The sequence below is a fragment of the Magallana gigas genome, chromosome 10 (genome assembly GCF_963853765.1).
Source record: "Magallana gigas chromosome 10, xbMagGiga1.1, whole genome shotgun sequence".
Classification (NCBI taxonomy): Eukaryota; Metazoa; Mollusca; class Bivalvia; order Ostreida; family Ostreidae; genus Magallana; species Magallana gigas.
The window spans coordinates 12,968,738-12,986,496 of record NC_088862.1 but is presented as its reverse complement, the minus strand read 5'-3'; the positions used below and the strand labels follow the sequence as shown (position 1 = coordinate 12,986,496).

The 17,759-nt window shown below is 31.9% G+C and overlaps 1 protein-coding gene and 1 long non-coding RNA gene across 5 annotated transcripts; both read left to right on the top strand.

Moving 5' to 3' along the window:
- Positions 1–572: 572 nt before the first annotated feature.
- On the top strand, positions 573–2,940 carry LOC136272353 (uncharacterized). The gene is made up of 4 exons (XR_010710340.1): positions 573–1,487; positions 1,988–2,055; positions 2,139–2,178; positions 2,361–2,940. It is a non-coding gene; the product is annotated as an uncharacterized lncRNA (long non-coding RNA).
- Positions 2,941–8,911: 5,971 nt separating this feature from the next.
- On the top strand, positions 8,912–17,658 carry LOC105339488 (uncharacterized). Of its 4 annotated transcripts, XM_066073092.1 has the most exons (14): positions 8,912–8,985; positions 9,141–9,533; positions 9,715–9,851; positions 11,176–11,422; positions 12,798–12,937; positions 13,656–13,896; positions 14,013–14,153; positions 14,450–14,471; positions 14,666–14,706; positions 14,849–14,873; positions 15,465–15,553; positions 15,658–15,703; positions 15,823–15,909; positions 16,147–17,658. In XM_066073092.1, exons 1-14 carry the CDS (start codon positions 8,928–8,930, stop codon positions 16,208–16,210), a joined length of 1,731 nt encoding a protein of 576 aa, XP_065929164.1. In that variant the 5' UTR covers positions 8,912–8,927; the 3' UTR covers positions 16,211–17,658. The 4 variants fall into 4 exon arrangements, with proteins under 4 accessions (XP_065929164.1, XP_065929165.1, XP_065929166.1 ...); XM_066073093.1 differs by lacking the exons at positions 14,450–14,471; positions 16,147–17,658 and having other exon boundaries at positions 15,823–15,910; XM_066073094.1 differs by lacking the exons at positions 9,141–9,533; positions 9,715–9,851 and having other exon boundaries at positions 8,914–8,985.
- Positions 17,659–17,759: the final 101 nt, after the last annotated feature.

Sequence of the window (17,759 nt, the reverse complement as noted above, 5' to 3'; positions counted from 1 at the left end):
AGTACATTGTTAGTGTACAACAGATGCTATTCATAGTTTTACTAAATTTTGGCTTTCGGAACATTAAATATTATCATATTTAATATTACATAAATTACTTTTACATGTATGTCAAATTACGGACCTATATATGTCTTCAAAATTTAATGACTGACATGGATTTTAAAAAAGACATTACTTTGTTTTTGTGTTTGTAAACCGTTAATTGCGATGTAAACTTGGACACTGGTTGTTTGTCATGAAAAGGTTAAATATGTATACAATAACCCTGATTAATGTTTAATTCTATACTTAAATTATGTTAATTACTAACAATTATTATTGATGATTAAATTTTTTTTTTAAGGTTGGGCAATTAAAATTGACAGACCTCGGTATGTAAGAAACATATTTGATTTTATATTATTGACGTTTTTTGAACTGCAACAGAAGTGTTTCGTATTAATTATCAAATAATTTGGTTGTTCACAATAAATGAAACAATTACACCTTTTCTACCTTCAAGCAAACATCTCTCGAATGGTCAAGAAGAAAAAACAATTGCATGTATATCTGGTAATCGGTGTAAGTAAAAGCAATAATTAACATAAGTACTCAATATCCATTTCTTAATTCTATTTTTAGAATGTATGTTCAAAATTTGTAAGTGAATATGCAATTTGATATGATCGTTAAGTTCCATCTCTGCCCTTGCAGGGGCTTGACCTCACGACCTTTTGAACCCACTCTCCTAGCAATGAGCTGCCATATGTATATATCTATGCAATGCGTATTGTTCCGATCCTCTCAGATAGCCGTTTCATTATATTCTTCATCTATGTCAAACGACCGTGTAGATAGCGACCAGCGCACTAGGTATCGTTTGTTATCGAAAGCAAGAAGCAGGATTATTTGTCGTGTCTATATGACAGAGTGATTAGCGCGGTGGCTGCTCACTGCTAGGAAAATGAGTTCCAAAGGTCTTGAGATAACAACCCCGGCGGCAACGGAGGTTGAGCTCAAATAAAGTGAGTTTCCCTCTGCTTTATGTATATCTATATTCTTCCCTTTGAGCAGTTATAATATGTCAATTTGAGATTCATCACAATGTTGCAATGTTTGTGCTTATTAAATGTTATCTATGCAATATGTATTGTTCCGATCCTCTCAAATAGCCGTTTCCCTGTATTCTACCTGCATCTTAAACAACCTTGTAGTGAGCGACCAGCGTGCTAGGATTTGTTTGGTATCTCGAAAGCACGATTTTTTGTTGTACACGGTGGCTGCTCACTGCTAGGAGAGTGGGTTCCAAAGGTCGTGAGGCTAACACCCCGGCCGCAGCGAATGTTTAGCTCAAATAAAATGAATTTCGAGGTGCTTTATGTATATCTATATTCTTCACTATGGCCAGGTATATGTCAATTTGAGGGTTGTGAAAATGTTGCAATCGATATATATTTTGACATTCAAGCATTACCTGCAATACCTGCATCGGAGACAACGAAAACGTAAGATTCTTTTTTTCTTACCAGAGCATTTGTTATGCATTGTACAAAAATTTACAAATTTTGTAATAAACAGTATTTGAAGATTCAATTAATTAAAATTTCTTATTTTTGAAAAAAAGAATAAATAGTGCAAAGGTTTTCAGTGGTCCATACTTCAGAGTTACAGTACTTATAAAAAGTTTACATTATTGTTTAAGATATATAACATATAATGAGGATATTTTATCTTTCATCTACTTTATTCCAAAATTACAAAACAATCTAGCATGCCCTAAATTATTTCAGATATATCCAAATTTTGAAAGGGGGCAATACTATATAGAGTAGTTCATTTGAGCATCATTGTGCGACATGAAAGTATTTGTTAGGATACCATTAGGTTTCATTGGAGTAGAATAAGCGCATCAGAAAAACTATTCCAAAACTTATTTTAATGTAAAGCATAATACAATAAACCAAATGTATTTTGAAATTAAAGTTTGTGTAATTGTTTTATTTAGCATAGATTGCCTGGAAAGAGCATGCTCAAGTTCTCAAGAGGGGGAGAAACGGCTCGCTTCAACACAAGGTATTATTCTACTTCAATAAAACGCAATACATGCTGTGTATCTTTGTAAGTTAAAATTTAAGTTCTACAAATAATGTTTTCAGGAGATGTTCAACAACAGGTGAATTCTACATATTATGAAGGGTAAGGTTTTTTTAATTTTCCTATGAATTCGATCTATGAAGACGTAATTTAGTTTAAAATGTATTCACCTATCCCAGAAATGATGTTTTACTACGAAATAGATAGATTCGTTGATGTATTTCATAAATTAGAAAAAAATCTTTAATTTATTACTGTATGGCAATAAATATTACAAATTTCAGATATGGTTACATTGCCGTTGGTCCAATACAAGACGATTAAAAAACAAACGATGAAAAAAGTTCAAGATGTTAACATGTATTATACAAAACATTGTTTGCCTTTGCTTGTCAATAACCACATTGCACTTCTAAGCAGCCATAACTGAAACTTAGCATATAATTTTTCATTATAATATTCAAAATGTCATTTATTGCTACAGAATTTGTTTCTTGTATATTTCTTTTTAAAAGTTGCTCGTAACAATTGTCTTTTTTTTAACAAGTGTCAAAAGTTTGAAGGTTTGTGATAATGCATATTTATTATGTTCATAATACAAAATAAAGTTAAAATTAGAGCCCTGTCTTATCTAATTAAAAAGAATATATTCATAGAAACTGATTTAGTACTAAGGTCTCCGATCCACATTAAATCTTTTTGGTAGAATAAACACGGACAATTTTATGTGTATCCAAGTTGTCATAGTGTGTATGCGTACAAAGCTTCATGTACCTTTAGCTATATAGCTTGTTTATAAAATGCATAAATCTGTGTGTGGATAAAAAAAATAGATAACACGCTGTTTTGTTTTTAATTTTAAAATGTGTGTATTCAATATTTGGAACAAACTATCTACGTAATATATAGATACATTATAAGCATTTTGTTTTTTCGTTACATATTCAATGATAACACAAAATAGTCTATGACAGTGTACACGTTTTGACTTCAGTCTAAGACTGCTTCATGATTCCGAGTCCCCATCTAATACTTTCTCCTTCGATCGCAAAGGTTTTATAATTAGTCGTTATCATTAAATATGAAAAGTATAGTGCTTTATGTAAACTGCATTACTTAGATGAGAGAAAATAATTTAAAATGAGGTTCAGTTGAGAATAAGAATGCAAATTATATGTCTAAAATTTTATGTGCCTTTGTTTTTGATAGTTCTTTTTTCATTCTAACCATCCAACAATTTGTTATGATCATGAATTTTGACCCCTTTAGTTCCATTGTAAAAATAAAATAAAAACTACCATGCTTACGGTTGTAATTGTTGAGCTATTGCAATTACTAAAAGTTGAAGCCAAATTTGTATATTTTGTTTCAAGGTTTGTGTTGTTCTATTACATGTATAATGATAAAGTTCAACAGAGATAAACTACTATACATTCTCCTGCAAAATGTTCTGCCTGCTGGGATGGCTTGGTGATGAAAGCTAAATACCCTGCTAATGATTGCAGTTATTTAAGAGTGATTTAGTATTTCCAAATAGATTAATGGTACAAGATAAGCCTTGACTTTGTCAGGGGCATGAATATTAATTGACTGACGGTGTCAATGCCAAGACCTAAAATACAATGCCAGAGGAAAGGCCCCCTGACTTTCGAGTGAAATAGATACACTCACTTGCTAGCATACGTGAACAAATGTATTCATTAACTGGAGGCAGTTTTTGGTATTCGCCATGCCCGCAAACAAACAAAAAATCAATCGGGTAGTTACATGTATAACTACTAGACTTTGACCCGTGCGTGCGCGGGTTGTCATATATAACATATGATATTGGACATTTACGAAATATTACATCGACACGCCGTATTGTTGACATTTATATAACCAAGCTTTAAGCCTACAATAATGCTTTTAATTTCAATTAATTACACTCTGCTTAGTTAGAAAAAGCTCGGAACGGGCCTTCACCACAGTTAAAAACGCCTCCGATATGTACACCCGTATAAATGTAGCAGAAAATTGCGGAATCGCTCCGGAACGATTTTGGAGAAAATTAATGAAGCTGCATCGTAAATAACAGTCAAATTATTCACAGAAAACCATTCTGATGCTGTAAATATCTTTCATCTAAAAATTTAATTCATACTAATGAAGAATTCCATTCTTTTTACCAAATTTTTTCCTCGCTTTGAATTTACACATTCAGAACTCTCGGGGTTTTTCAAATTCAATGCACTAAGAGTTTTTCCTTTGATGAATATATGACAAATTTTGAATGAAAATTTACATGTATTTGTAATATCGTTTTTGAGTTTATCCATACAAATGTCATATTTTGGAAACATAAACTAAAGACCCTCCCTGATTTAGCGTGAATGTAATGCCCATGCCCATGATTGTAAAATCCAAAAAATTCAGATGATTTCCGGATTTTTTAAAGGAATTTTCTTTGATTATTAATTAGCGAAGCTTGATTGAGAAAATATAAAAACAGATTGGTAATCTTCAAGTACCAATGATGTTTAAAATATATAAAACAAAAGACAGTACTCATCCGATTTCTCGGTATTAAAGCTAAAAAAATCGAGTCTATTATTTTAATATAGTAGTATAGATAGATATCTGCATTTGCTGCAGCTTAAATAATCTAATACGAGGACGAGGAAAAGTTTCGGAAGAAGCACATCCAATAGTGAGACCAAGTGTGCTAATTGTGATGAAATGAATGACTAATAATAGTAAGTCTGCGGGACATTTTACGAGTAATCAGAATCCATTATTTATGTCTTTTTTTTGTCAAGCGACAAACCACAGCCAAACTTGCTTTTTCATTGTAATTGTATCATCAGAGGACATGTACTGAACCGAAGTTTGTTCGAGGTTGATTAAGTGCAGTAACCACCACCAAGGTCAGTCGTGTAAGTGTATACTTCACTGTTCTGATGAAACCAATATGGCCCGAATCAAGTTCCCTGGTAATTGTAGTCGTAGCATTTAAGGGAGTTTTAATGGGACTTGCTTGTGTTGGTATAGTCTTGACACATACAACAGCTAGAGCTCGGCGTCTACAAGGTAATAATGGGCTGCGGGAGCTCTAGAGTCTAAACTGAATACCGTAGTCCAACCAGCTTGTGCTTGAGGATCTAGAAGCTGCTGTATGAATTGGAATGCATCTGCTCATCTGCCAAGTATATATGAGTGATCTTAGCTTCCTTAGTGTTAGGCTACGTAACTTTTTCGTTACAAACGTCAATTGCTGTTGCTGCTTTTCACAAGCTATAGTGGGCAAGAGTTTGATCAAGTGAATGAATTCGGTGCTAAATTTTGCTGGTAAATAAGCACCTGAAGCACAGTGCCTCTACACATCGTAACAGGGTTTATACATTTACATTTGTACCGAAGCCAAAAGAAGCTACGTTGAGAAAAGGTGTCTGTTGTCACAGACTGAGTGAGATTTGGTAAAGCGGGAATACAAGAGTCGGGGGAGTTATCTCGCTTGAAACGCGGTGTATAGTATTCTTTGATAATACGAACTTTCCGTACAGGATAGAAAGTTTTCTTACTCATAGGTAACGTCACTGTATAATAATCTATATTTCCATTACATTGTTTAAAATCACAATTTCTCAGGAGAATTAGGGTACGAACCAACATTACAGCGGTTATTAAAAAAATATGCAGATAACTTCTTCATATATGAAAAGCTGTTCATTGACGGGACATCTATTTGTTAACATTTTTTATGTATCAAATGAAGGTATTAAATCTAAACATGTACATTAGTATTCGTGACACTAATCTACATAAAATATGGTGAAAACAAACAAAATAAAATGTCAAAGTGGAAAAAAACAAAACAGGAGCAGACCAAACACGGTCTTTTACATAGATTAGAGAAAGGATCTTGTTCCATTATATATGAATGTCAAGTTGAAGGGCACAGCGTGTGATTTCTCTTTTATGATGCAAAAGCCTTTGAAAAAATTCTGCTTCATATGAACAAAAAAATAGACCTGCTAGCAATAGCGCGCTTTGGTGCACATGGGAATTCCAACATATGGTTAAAGGACCCGGTTTTTAAAATCTACAGATATGTTGTTAATCAGAAAGTAAGCATCTTTTTATATAATCTTCGGATTATTTGTGAACTTAATCTGAAAAGATTTTTAACAAAATCGATTTGTAAATAATCAGAGACAAGGTTAGACACTTAACGAGATCCAATTTTAATAATATTCAAGTAGCAGCCATCAATATTGTTAAAAAAGAATGGACTCTAATTTATCGGGGAATGTATAAAGTGTAGAAAAGTCGTAAATTTTGATGCGATTGGTTTTTGATAAAAAATGTGATTTCAAACTTTTAAAACTTTTTAAGCATCTACGTCTAATTTTCATCGCCTCTTAAACATACTGTTGCCCAGTACCCTTGATGTTTTCCCCGTACTGCTGTTTTTAAATAATATTTTAATTTATATTTTAGGAAGGAGCTAAGGAAGAGGCTTGGTAGAACATTTACTGGAACCAGTAATATATGAATTTTTGTAGGAATTTTGATGAAGTTTTAATTCGATATCCGATATTAATAAAAGGTATATTATAATCATTTTGATTGCTGTCCCAGGATTTATTGAAAATATCTAAAAGTGACATACATGTATATGATTTTGAAGAATTTACTCCCTAAAAAGCGAGCTATAAGTATAAGTTGGGTTGTCAATTGCAGAGCATGGTGTTCCGATTGGGCCATTTAGGGTGAAGATGCGAGAGTGCGAAGATGCAAAGGCGAAAGTGCGATGTTGCGAAAGTAAAAGTGCGAAGTTGCGAAGGCGAAAGTGCGAAGTTGCGAGAGCGAAGGAGCGAAAGTGCGAAGATGCGACGGCGAATCGCGAAGAACGAACGCGGAAGTGCGAGGCTGCAAAGGAGCGATACTACTATCGCTCCCTCCCCTTCGCAACTTCGCACTCTTGCGTTTTATGTTTGTGGACTACTTTATCGTTTAAAGATAATTTTAGCTGCATAAAATGACATGCAACAGAGGACGAACTTTTAAGAATTTTTATCTGCGCAGTTCCATAATTTTTTCGAGGGAAAGGGTCCGATGAATAATTGTATTTGGTCCTCTCCCCCTTTACTGTTTGAAATTAATAATATTGATTATACGATGCGTGGGGGAGGGGGGGGGGGGGGTGCGCGGACCCCCTCTCATCCTCTATTCTCTAGATCCATGAATGAACAAGGATGGTTGCTTACTGAGATTTAAATGTTACAGTTGATTATATTATGAATAGGCATACCCAGCACTGGTAAACATATACCATGTATGTCACATAACAAAGAAAATATAAGTATGCATTTACAGTAATCACGATGGCCTAGTGCATGCGTGCCAATAAGATCCGAGAGTGTTCCGTAAATTTCGGGCGAGTACTTTACCTGCATCAATTTCTATGTAATTGACCGAGAATTGTTGAATGTTGTTACAAAAGACGAAGGCGAAAGTGCAAAGTTTCTATGTAATTATCCTAAACTTGTTATACAATCAAAAAAGGCGAAGGGGAAAGTGCGAAGTTGCGAAAGCGAGGGAGCGATAGTAGTATCTCTCCTTCGCCATCGCAACTTCGTAAAAATTAGGGTTTCATATTTTGACCCTTCTACTGATGTTATCAATATTTTTTCTATGTTTTAATGATATTAATTTCTGGACGTAATGTATGCACGAAGTAGTGTTATAAATGTTTTTCTTTACGCTCTAACTGGACATAGAATTCGTGTAATTTTTTTTTTAAACAAATTATCCGCAATTTGTAAAGTGACGAACACTGACTGTTGAAAAGTAGGCCAATTGCGATTTTATTCAACACATTGAACTCTGATCTTGGTTTGCGGACGATAATTGTTAACACAAGGGGAGTGACTTAAAAAATAACATCGACAAAAGTAGAAAAAAAGTAAGAGATTCTGTTAATTCTGGTCATTGTAGAAAATAGGCTTTTTAAAAAATTAAAATCTACTTTACAGAAAAAAACCCCATTTACGGCGGCCATTTTCCGAACGTGAATGTATATCCTTAGAATAAAGTAAAGACCTCGTTTATACCTATAAAAAACAGATTTTTATGCAGAATTTTAATTCTCATTATTTGCAAATAATGCATGTGGCACAGGTTAAATAAACTTTAATAACTGTTCTAAAATAAACACCTAAAATATGACTTGTTCCTCTCGATTGATTTATGTCGTCTGTAAAACTTAATGTACACGACAAACCTGTTCTTTTACCTTGCGGTTTTAAATGACTTGAATAACAGACGAGGAATCAAAAGGTCATGTTACAAAGCCTTTCAACTATTCTGAATATCAGATAATACAAACAACATTTTTTTTATTAAACAGCAAGTTCAAGAACGTTGAATTTCCAGAATTAAACCTGCAGATATATAAGTGTACATGTAAACATTGCAATGTTACATGTATTTGTGATACCGTTCTTTGTATTGACAAATATGAAAGGAGACACGCAATAATTTTAAAATTCTCTTCTAAAGACCTCAGCTGCGTTTTGCAAAGGAATCTAAGACGAAGCAATTGTATGAATACTGGCATTTATCATCCAATAGCTACAAACAATTTACTCAAATATCATAGAAATGTAAAGGAAAGAGGTTAAAATACTTAGGAATGAATTAGTAATAAATGCATCTACAAGCCTAAAAATTCTTTAATTCCTTTTAGTTCTTGATTGATAAATCTTGCATTCGTTGAAATAAATCTACCAGAACGTTACGCTATTTATAGAATTTATCAGAGTAATAATAGAATGTAAGTATGACATAAAACATCCTTGTTTAGATAAATGGCCGCCATGGCGTTTGCAACGGTTTGGATCTTGATTTTCGTACCATTCATTTCTGGTATGTATAAAACGATGAAGGAATAATCCTTTCAAATCTTTAATGAAAATCTTACTTAATACAACCCACTATTGTTTTAAACAAGATAAATTTACAATACGTACAAACAAGTTTGCCCAATCGCTTAAGTTGACGACTTTTTTTTAATGTTGTAGGATATTACATATCAGTTTCCCCCACTTCTTTCCCCATCGGTAAAAGAAACGTAACAATTCAGTGTAGAAGTTTTTGGTGGTACGGATCTTTTATGGAGTTGACACTTGAGATCCGCCAAAATGAGAACGAAGACTTCATATCAGTCATCAAATGTAACGACTCTGGGATATACAGATTGAATAATGAAACTCAATTCAAAGGCGTTACGTTATTGTCATATAGAGGTGATTGCTCGCACTCTTACTACGATGACCAGTATATATTACTTACTGTATCTCTTCAATCAGACAAATGCGCGATTGATAGCCAAATATCTGCAAGCACAAGGTGTCTTTTTTCCAATAATGCTGAAACATTTAACAGTTCAGAGAGGGATATGTATTCAATAAAAGGTATTTACATGTAACGCTAACTTCGGATTTATTGATTTTAATTCACATTGTGCCAAATTTTAGTCATAAAGCATAACCAATTGTAATCTATATTATTCTATAGAAACAGAAAAAGAGTTATTAAAATTGTTGATATGAGTGTACACAGAAATTAAAAAGGGACAATCCTGTAAATTTACAGGTCAGCCCCCCGAAAATATTCTGGAAATATCTATTATAAATAGACAACAACTGTCGAAGTCAATGTATGAAACAGATGATGTTTTGCAGTTGCAATGCATTGGGGAAGTAGAAAATATCAATTCCATGCCAACAAAGGTATGTGTACATTCAAAGTAAATACAAATATAGACACATAATTACTTAGGTGGGCGGAGGCCGAATGGATAAATACAGGTTCATGAAAAAGATCATGAAAATAAACATGATGATAATGATAAATTATCCACTGCCAGGTTTTAAGAAGTAATAGATGAATAACTGTGGTTAATTGTTTTGTATAGTACTTGATTTGTTATGGTGAAAAATATCAGCGACCCGTCTGAGCATACCTTCGTACTCCATTGATATCTTAACTATTGCCTATTAATTGTAATGCTAACAATATACACATCGGGACTCTTATTTGAATTATGGCATACCTACCATAACATAAATCGTTATGAAATAAAATAAATTACATATGTTACAAGAATTCATCATGGACAGTACAGTACCATACCGACTAGACCCAAACTTACACCAGAGCAGACCCCAACTAAACCCGGGTTTAGTTTCAGGGTTTACTTGGGGTTTACTCTTGTTCTGCTTTTTGAAAATTTATGTTCACTATGGGTTTACCTTTCGTCCACTCGGGGTTTACTCTGGGTCTACTCGGAATTGGATTTGCTTGTTTTATTCTTCTGCTTTTAATGTCCTACTTCCGATCCGGGTTTACTCTCTGTGTACTCTGGGTTTACTTTGGGTTCACTCGGAGTAATGACTCAAGTCCTGCTATAATATACCCAGAGTAAACCTCGAGGAGACCCTAGAAATAAACCTAGGGAATAGTTGGGGTCTATTTTCAGTTATGTTTGATCTGATCGGAACTGTATGTACTTTGTTTATTTCAACCTCATCATTAATGTCAGAAAATAGCTTTGGAAAACTTCATTTGACTATACAATATATAACTTTAAAAACCGTACTCACGATTTCAACTTTTTTTCCACTCCAAGGTTTTGTTTGGTAAACAAAAATAGTTTCAATGGTTTACTAAAAGTTTAATATCAGTTGTGTTTTTCTGAACTTAACGATTCTGTTATATCTATGTATTACTTTGGCTCGAGTCATGCTTTTGTTTGAATTTAGACTGCTCGGTAGAAAAAAATCACATTAAAAACAAAATTATGTTAGAAACAGTAAAAAGTAGTAGTTCATTACGTATATTTATAACAAACAAACAAGCAAATAGATACTGTGATAAAACATCGTACACAACAAATTCGGATAAATTGAAAAATTACAGCTTAAATTGCGACCATACTCAGGCCTGTAACTATTTGAAATTATAATATGTATTTTAAGACAGCGTTAAAACATTATGAAAACACATATTGAATACTGTTTGATTTAAACTTACTTGGTGTATTTTTTTCGATAGGATATCCGTTGGTGCAAAAAAGAAAAAGGAAAATTCAATTCTCTACAATTTCAAGATCCCCCTCGTACAAACGTAGTGGAAAGAAGCAAAGATGGATGTACTGTTGTGCAGAACTCAGTCTTGTTTTATCACGTTACACAAAATAACACTGATTTAGAGATAATGTGTGAGTCTGGGTGGGGTAGTGCCTGTGGAATAGAGGGGATAAATGCGACACTAAGCATACCAACTACAGACACACAGCCAAGTAATTTATAGTTTTAAATATTTTTTTTACATTTTCATTATTTCTTATTTAGATCAGTACTTTGTATTTATTTTCCTAGTTACATGGAGAAATATCATTTATTTCTGTAAAAGATAAAATTAGCTTTATCCAAATTGTTTTGTGAAGGAAAAAAATCATTTTCTTTGACAAACTTTCTTTTTTCCTCTAATAAGACAGTAACAGTACACTTTCATTTTTTTCATTGTAATATCAATGTTTTGTTTGTTTGTTTGAATTTTTATTGGTTTTGTTTTGCTTTTAAGAATATTACAAGTATCATGCTTTGAAACTAAATGAACATTCAATTGAAAACATGAATAAAGAAATAAATGTTTTTGTCCACCTATCTGGCTTAACACTCACATTTATAATTGTAACAGTTTTGTTTGATCTCAAGATATTAAGAAACAACAAAAAAAACGCAGAAGTCTAACTGTATGTTGGTATTATTGACAATAGATAAATTATCTTCCTTTAGTTTTTAAACTTTCACTAGTTTAAAAGAAATTAACAAAAAATCATTACTATTAAATCATTAAGATCATGAAATGCATTTCAATTTTTTGACATATGTAATGCATGTTCAGTATTTTTTTTTATACCAAAAGCAAATCTAATATCTAAAATTATTAATCAGAAGCTCAATAAACATACAATTTTTTAAAAGTAGAATTTAGGTTTTCTAAAAGAGGAAGAGATGGCAGGAATGTTTGACAAACATCATCTTCTAATGACTTTTATGATGTAAATATGACCTATGCCTTAATGTCAGTTGCCCCGAGAATTAATAATGAAGCTTATCACACATTTAATGAAGAAGAAAAACCCACCATAGTTTGACCCAATTAGAATACACTAAAAATAGGCAAACAAAACATTTATGGACATCAATAGTCTTAAACGTTTCAGTAGCTGTAAATCTACACACCCTTTTGAGGATTTTTCATAGTGGTGGGTGGACAATGACCATTGGATGCGTATCTAAAAGAAATTTGAGTAATCACTAGGAACTACTTTTAAATTATTTACATGCATACATGTACTCTTAAAGTATATAAAACAGTTAACATAAATTGAAAATGACAGTTGTATTAGAGTTACAAGATTCGCGACTTGTCCATCAAGATAAATGATTCAATTTTCGAACGTTACTGCGATGTCATTGCCTCGAAAAGTAATTCTTTAAAAAGTAAATGTTGATGTTAATAAAACAGATTTACAAAAGTAAAAAATAATTTAAAACAAGGTAATTTTCTGGGCTATGTAGAAACACAAACATTTTTTTATAGTAAGTTATGTAATTATGCATCGAAATTTAAACTCTATAAATTATTATATGTTTATGTTCTTTTAGATAAATGGAGAATGTTGCCAATTCTGATACATGACAAAAAGTCTTCGCTCAATCCAGGACAAATAGTATTAGATGGATCTGGAAAAACCATCCATTTACACTGCACGGCGTCTGTTTATTCACATAATACATCACTGGCGGTACTGAACAAATAGTTTTATTAATATGCCAAGCTTGCTTTTCCATTTTTCTGTCGTTTGTCAAAGTTTTACAATTCATATTACGCCACAGAAATATACAAAAAGCCAATTGAAAGTAAAATTTATCTAAACAGTAAAATTCACAACGCAATTTTGCTACTAGCTGTCAACAGAAATTCAGTATTCAATTTTGTTAAATGCAATGTATACTATACTGGGTATTTTTTTTGATTACAAATTACTTCATTTTTCTGGACTTCATTCAAGAATGACCTACAATAATATAACTGTTAAAACAGAACATCCTTTCTGGTTACACTCACAAAAGTATTCGATTGAGACAATCTTATACACATTAAATCAAGTCAAACAGATTTATTTCATATCCATGGGCACTTGTAAAATGATATTTATTTCACTTACAAGTTCTATTCATGAGTATGCCTGTTTGATATATTTACAGTAAGTTCGTGTTGTTGACAGTGACATATTGTATTATAAAAAATAACCAGCTTGGAACAGAATTTACCTTTGTAAAACAAATGTGTAATACTTGATAACTTTGTAGACTTAAATCATCATTTATGCTCTTGATGTGTCAACCCAAATCGTTAAATCCTGTCCATTTCAAAACTTTTTTCAAGTTTTTGATTTAAATTTGTAATTCTATAACAAAAGTCGTATTTTACTGAAGTTTTTTATTTTATTTTTTCCATAGAAAATGATTAATTGGTGTGTAAGAAAGCAAAACGATTCAGCATTGACAAAGGTAAATCTACAGGGAAAGAAGAAAGAAGCAACCTCAAACATCAGCGGAGAAATAACAATTTTCAGTAAAATAGAGTATCACGTCACAACATACGACACAGATGTACACTTCATGTGCGAAGTGTCCCACTATTCTTCGTGTGGAAATGGATTGGCGTCCTCAAACATATCAATACACGTTGTTGTTGAAGGTAGTTTTTCTTCGTGAAAAAATATTTAATTCTGATTTATTTTATTAAATGAATTAAATAACTATTTATTATCATATCTATCAGGAATCATGGTCTTATCCTTTTTGTATTTACAGAAGCACAGAACCGAATTGATAACGAACCGGATTGCAGCAAGGCTGGGGTAGCCGTGCTTTCAGTTCTATTTGTTGTTGTGGTGATTTCTACGCTACTCTTTTTTACAATTTTGTGTAGGAGGAGACAAATTAGCTTATTTGGTAAATATTTAAAGCTTTGATAATTATTTTTATTATCAATATTATTATTATTAATTATTATTATTATCATTATTGTCGTTGAAAAGTAGTCGATATCAATAATCATTATAAGACTTATCGGGACTACAATATTTTACACAACAGTTTTTAAATGTGCTATATAGATTATAATTTCATAATGTAGTATTGTACATAAAAATGCACACTTTTGTATATTTTTCATTATTTTTCAATAAGATGCAATACTCTTATAACTGTTTGATATTTTTCTATTAAAATTTGATTTTTTTTTGAAGGAATGGTAATTAAAATTGAAAGGTATGTAATATATTTTTGACAAGTGCTGTTTTTGAATTGTTTAACGTTTCATGTAACATTTAAATATATGATGCAAATTGAAAGTCATCTTGTGAATAATAGCGAATTATCTTTTTCAATCCATTCGTTTGAAGCTCTCAATATGTTAAACTTATACCGATCTAGTGAATATCTTTTTAACATTTATTTCTTAGTGAAAAGAAATATTTTATCGAAGATCAAACCAACAATCAATGTAAGTCATTTAAATGTTCTGAACTTATATCATAATTATTAATTTTGTCCTGAATAATTCTTTATATACATGTATATAACATTTTAAGTTTGAGACTCAGTAAAGCAATTTGTTTAATACCAGCATTTAAATTTCCTTTCAGCATTGTCTGCAAATGGAAATTGCACGTAAGATTATCTTTTTCTATTTCTCAGCGTAAATATCTGGATGAACATTATTATTTAATTTCCGATGGTTAATAGAAATAATCGTGGTACAGACAAGATTACAAATCAAAGTACTCATAGTACTGAAAAGCGCTAACCTAGCTTCTGAATGTATATTAAGGATAAACAGTGTATGTATATAACATTTCAGCTTCTGTATTGGCACTATACTGTATTTCCTCATCACTGCGTGACACCCCTGCAATGATGCATGTAAGCCTCGTACATTAAATTTACAATAGCCTGTATGATTCACAATAGCCCGTGCAGTTATGTGCTTAAACCCCTGAAACTGGTTCCCTAACCAGTTTAAATGATGTATACTTCTGCTCATAGGGGGCGGTTATTCGATGCACCGGAAGTAGAAGTCTAACGACAATAAAGCGCTAGGCTATGCCTAGCGCTTTAAAAAAGACTTTAAAAATCCTCATTAGTTGTCATGAAGCGTAATGTTGACATGAAGCTAAAAAAAAAAAAAAAAAAAAAAAAAAAACAACAACAAAAAACAACATAAATTGTTATTATTTTTTATCCTTTACGTTTGTTTTTTAGTATTAGCCAGACACAAAGCAGTATCCGTTATGTGGAGAATCCATCCACAAGTGTTGGTGCTCAAAAGAACGAAAATAATTCAATAGAAGGTATTGTTTACATTTACTACCTCACTCAATCCAGAAGATACAGTTCATTTATAAAGATTAATTTAAGCTAATGTTTTTGTTTGATGTTCAATGTTTGTTTCTAGATGCAAAAGGTGACGACATGGATCAAGACTGCTATGACAATGCAAGGCAAGTATTATTTCTTTAAAATCTATTATTTTTTTATGATACAACATTTTCGAAGATATACAAATACGTGTCAATAGTAGTAGTAAAAGTCCTAATTCAAATGTATGGTTGCATTGCAGTGAAAATTATGAATCAACAAACTACGATATTACAGTTGGAAGGCAAAGTTTTTATGAAAATCAGGCTCTGGAACATGAACGAAATGGGTATTTCAATTATATAACAATGTATAAAAGTGGGGAAAAAAGTTTGAAATACAGGGAGAGAAAAAGCGATAGTAAAAAGTGGGAGGGAGAGAACGACAATATGAAAATACTACATGTAATTATAATGATGACAATGAAAATGAATGATGATGATGATGATGATGATGATGATGATGGTGATGATGATGATGCGTAAAACAATTAGACTATATACATTCACATTATTTCTGTTTTTAGATCGATTTACGAAGATGCCATAAAGGAGGAAACGGAGCAAGATTACGATGTCTTGAAATTATAGTGAACAAAGTCATGTCATCTAAATTTGTTTTCTTGCTTTAAATTCAAACAAGAAAATATTACTGTTAATATTAAGAATACATGCATTATTGTCGACTATGCATATTTATGTCCTTGAGTTAAGAATGTGCTCAATATCCTATATCATATTAGTGTAGAATAGTGAAGGTATGAAGAAAAAAGTAATTGTGTGTGAAAACAATTTATATATTTTCGTAGTCAAATATCACTATATATTTGCCTTCTGACTTTATATTTCTAACAAATTATTTATGGTCCAGTACAGATGGATTCATGAGTTGTTTTTTTTAAATTTGGCTTTCAAATTTAGAAATTGTTTGATCATCCACAGTCAGCTACATACAGTTAATCTAGCTATAGGTCTATAGCCATCCTACAATCCTATACGTATGGCAATCATATAACTCATTTATTCAAGTAACAAAAACAACTTTTACGCGGTTGCATTAGCCATGCATGCAAAAGTATGCCGTTGTCAAAGTTTATTAACAATCCTAAACAACACTTCATTTTACATGTATCGATCCCTGAATCCATCTGTTTGTCGAACATAACTACACGTATATAATATATTTGTTTTTGTTACGATAAATGTACATAATACAAGGGTTGATCCAAAAGTATGTCACATTATGCACTGCATTTTACACTGGCGCTGTATTGTATAAAATGATGCATGAAATTTGTTCTTATTAAAATTCTAATTTGAAGTAAAATTTTGATTAAATTACATGAAGCTACCTTCAAGACTTCTCGAAGAGACCTCGACAAACTGATCGCACATTAGATAAGATCCAATATACTACCCCATGGATTACAAAAAGAGTAATTACTTACTTCATGAGTAAAAATTGGGAAAAATGTAAAGTAGAGCATCGTTGCCAATTTTTATAGAGCAGTAAATTACGAAATTCTACAAGAACGCCAAAGATCTAGAAACGGCGTCGTTAGCCTGTGGCAACTATCCGTGCTTCACGCTCTTCAAAATATATTATCGTCGGAAATATGTATCAGAATGCATTAAAATTTTAAAATCTGGATTGAATTGGGTAGATATCTCAAAGCTCAAGTTTTGTCACTCTACGTTGATTTTATACCATTTTATCGCATCTGTGACATTACTTTTGGATCAACACTTGTATTAATTGCTTTTTTTATCTATATGAGGCTATGTGTTTTAGCAATTATATCATAATCAGTCATGCAAAAAAGACGAAAACAAATTATACAGTTGCATAGGTCGGGAAAAGCTTCCCATTATCAAGGGGTGTATGTCGTTTACTTACACTAGTACTAGTACAACACTCTAACAACATGAACGTCAAAAACATAGAAGTTTCATGAAAAAAAAATATTTTTGTATTTTTTCTAATTCTGTATTATAAGATTTGTATTTGATGATATATAAAGATATGTTATATCAAACGATCATGGCCTTTTTCTTAACCGGAAAACTACATGAAGACACATAGTTAAAAACAGAATTATTCTAATATCTTTATAATGTATCATTATTACAATTCTATCCA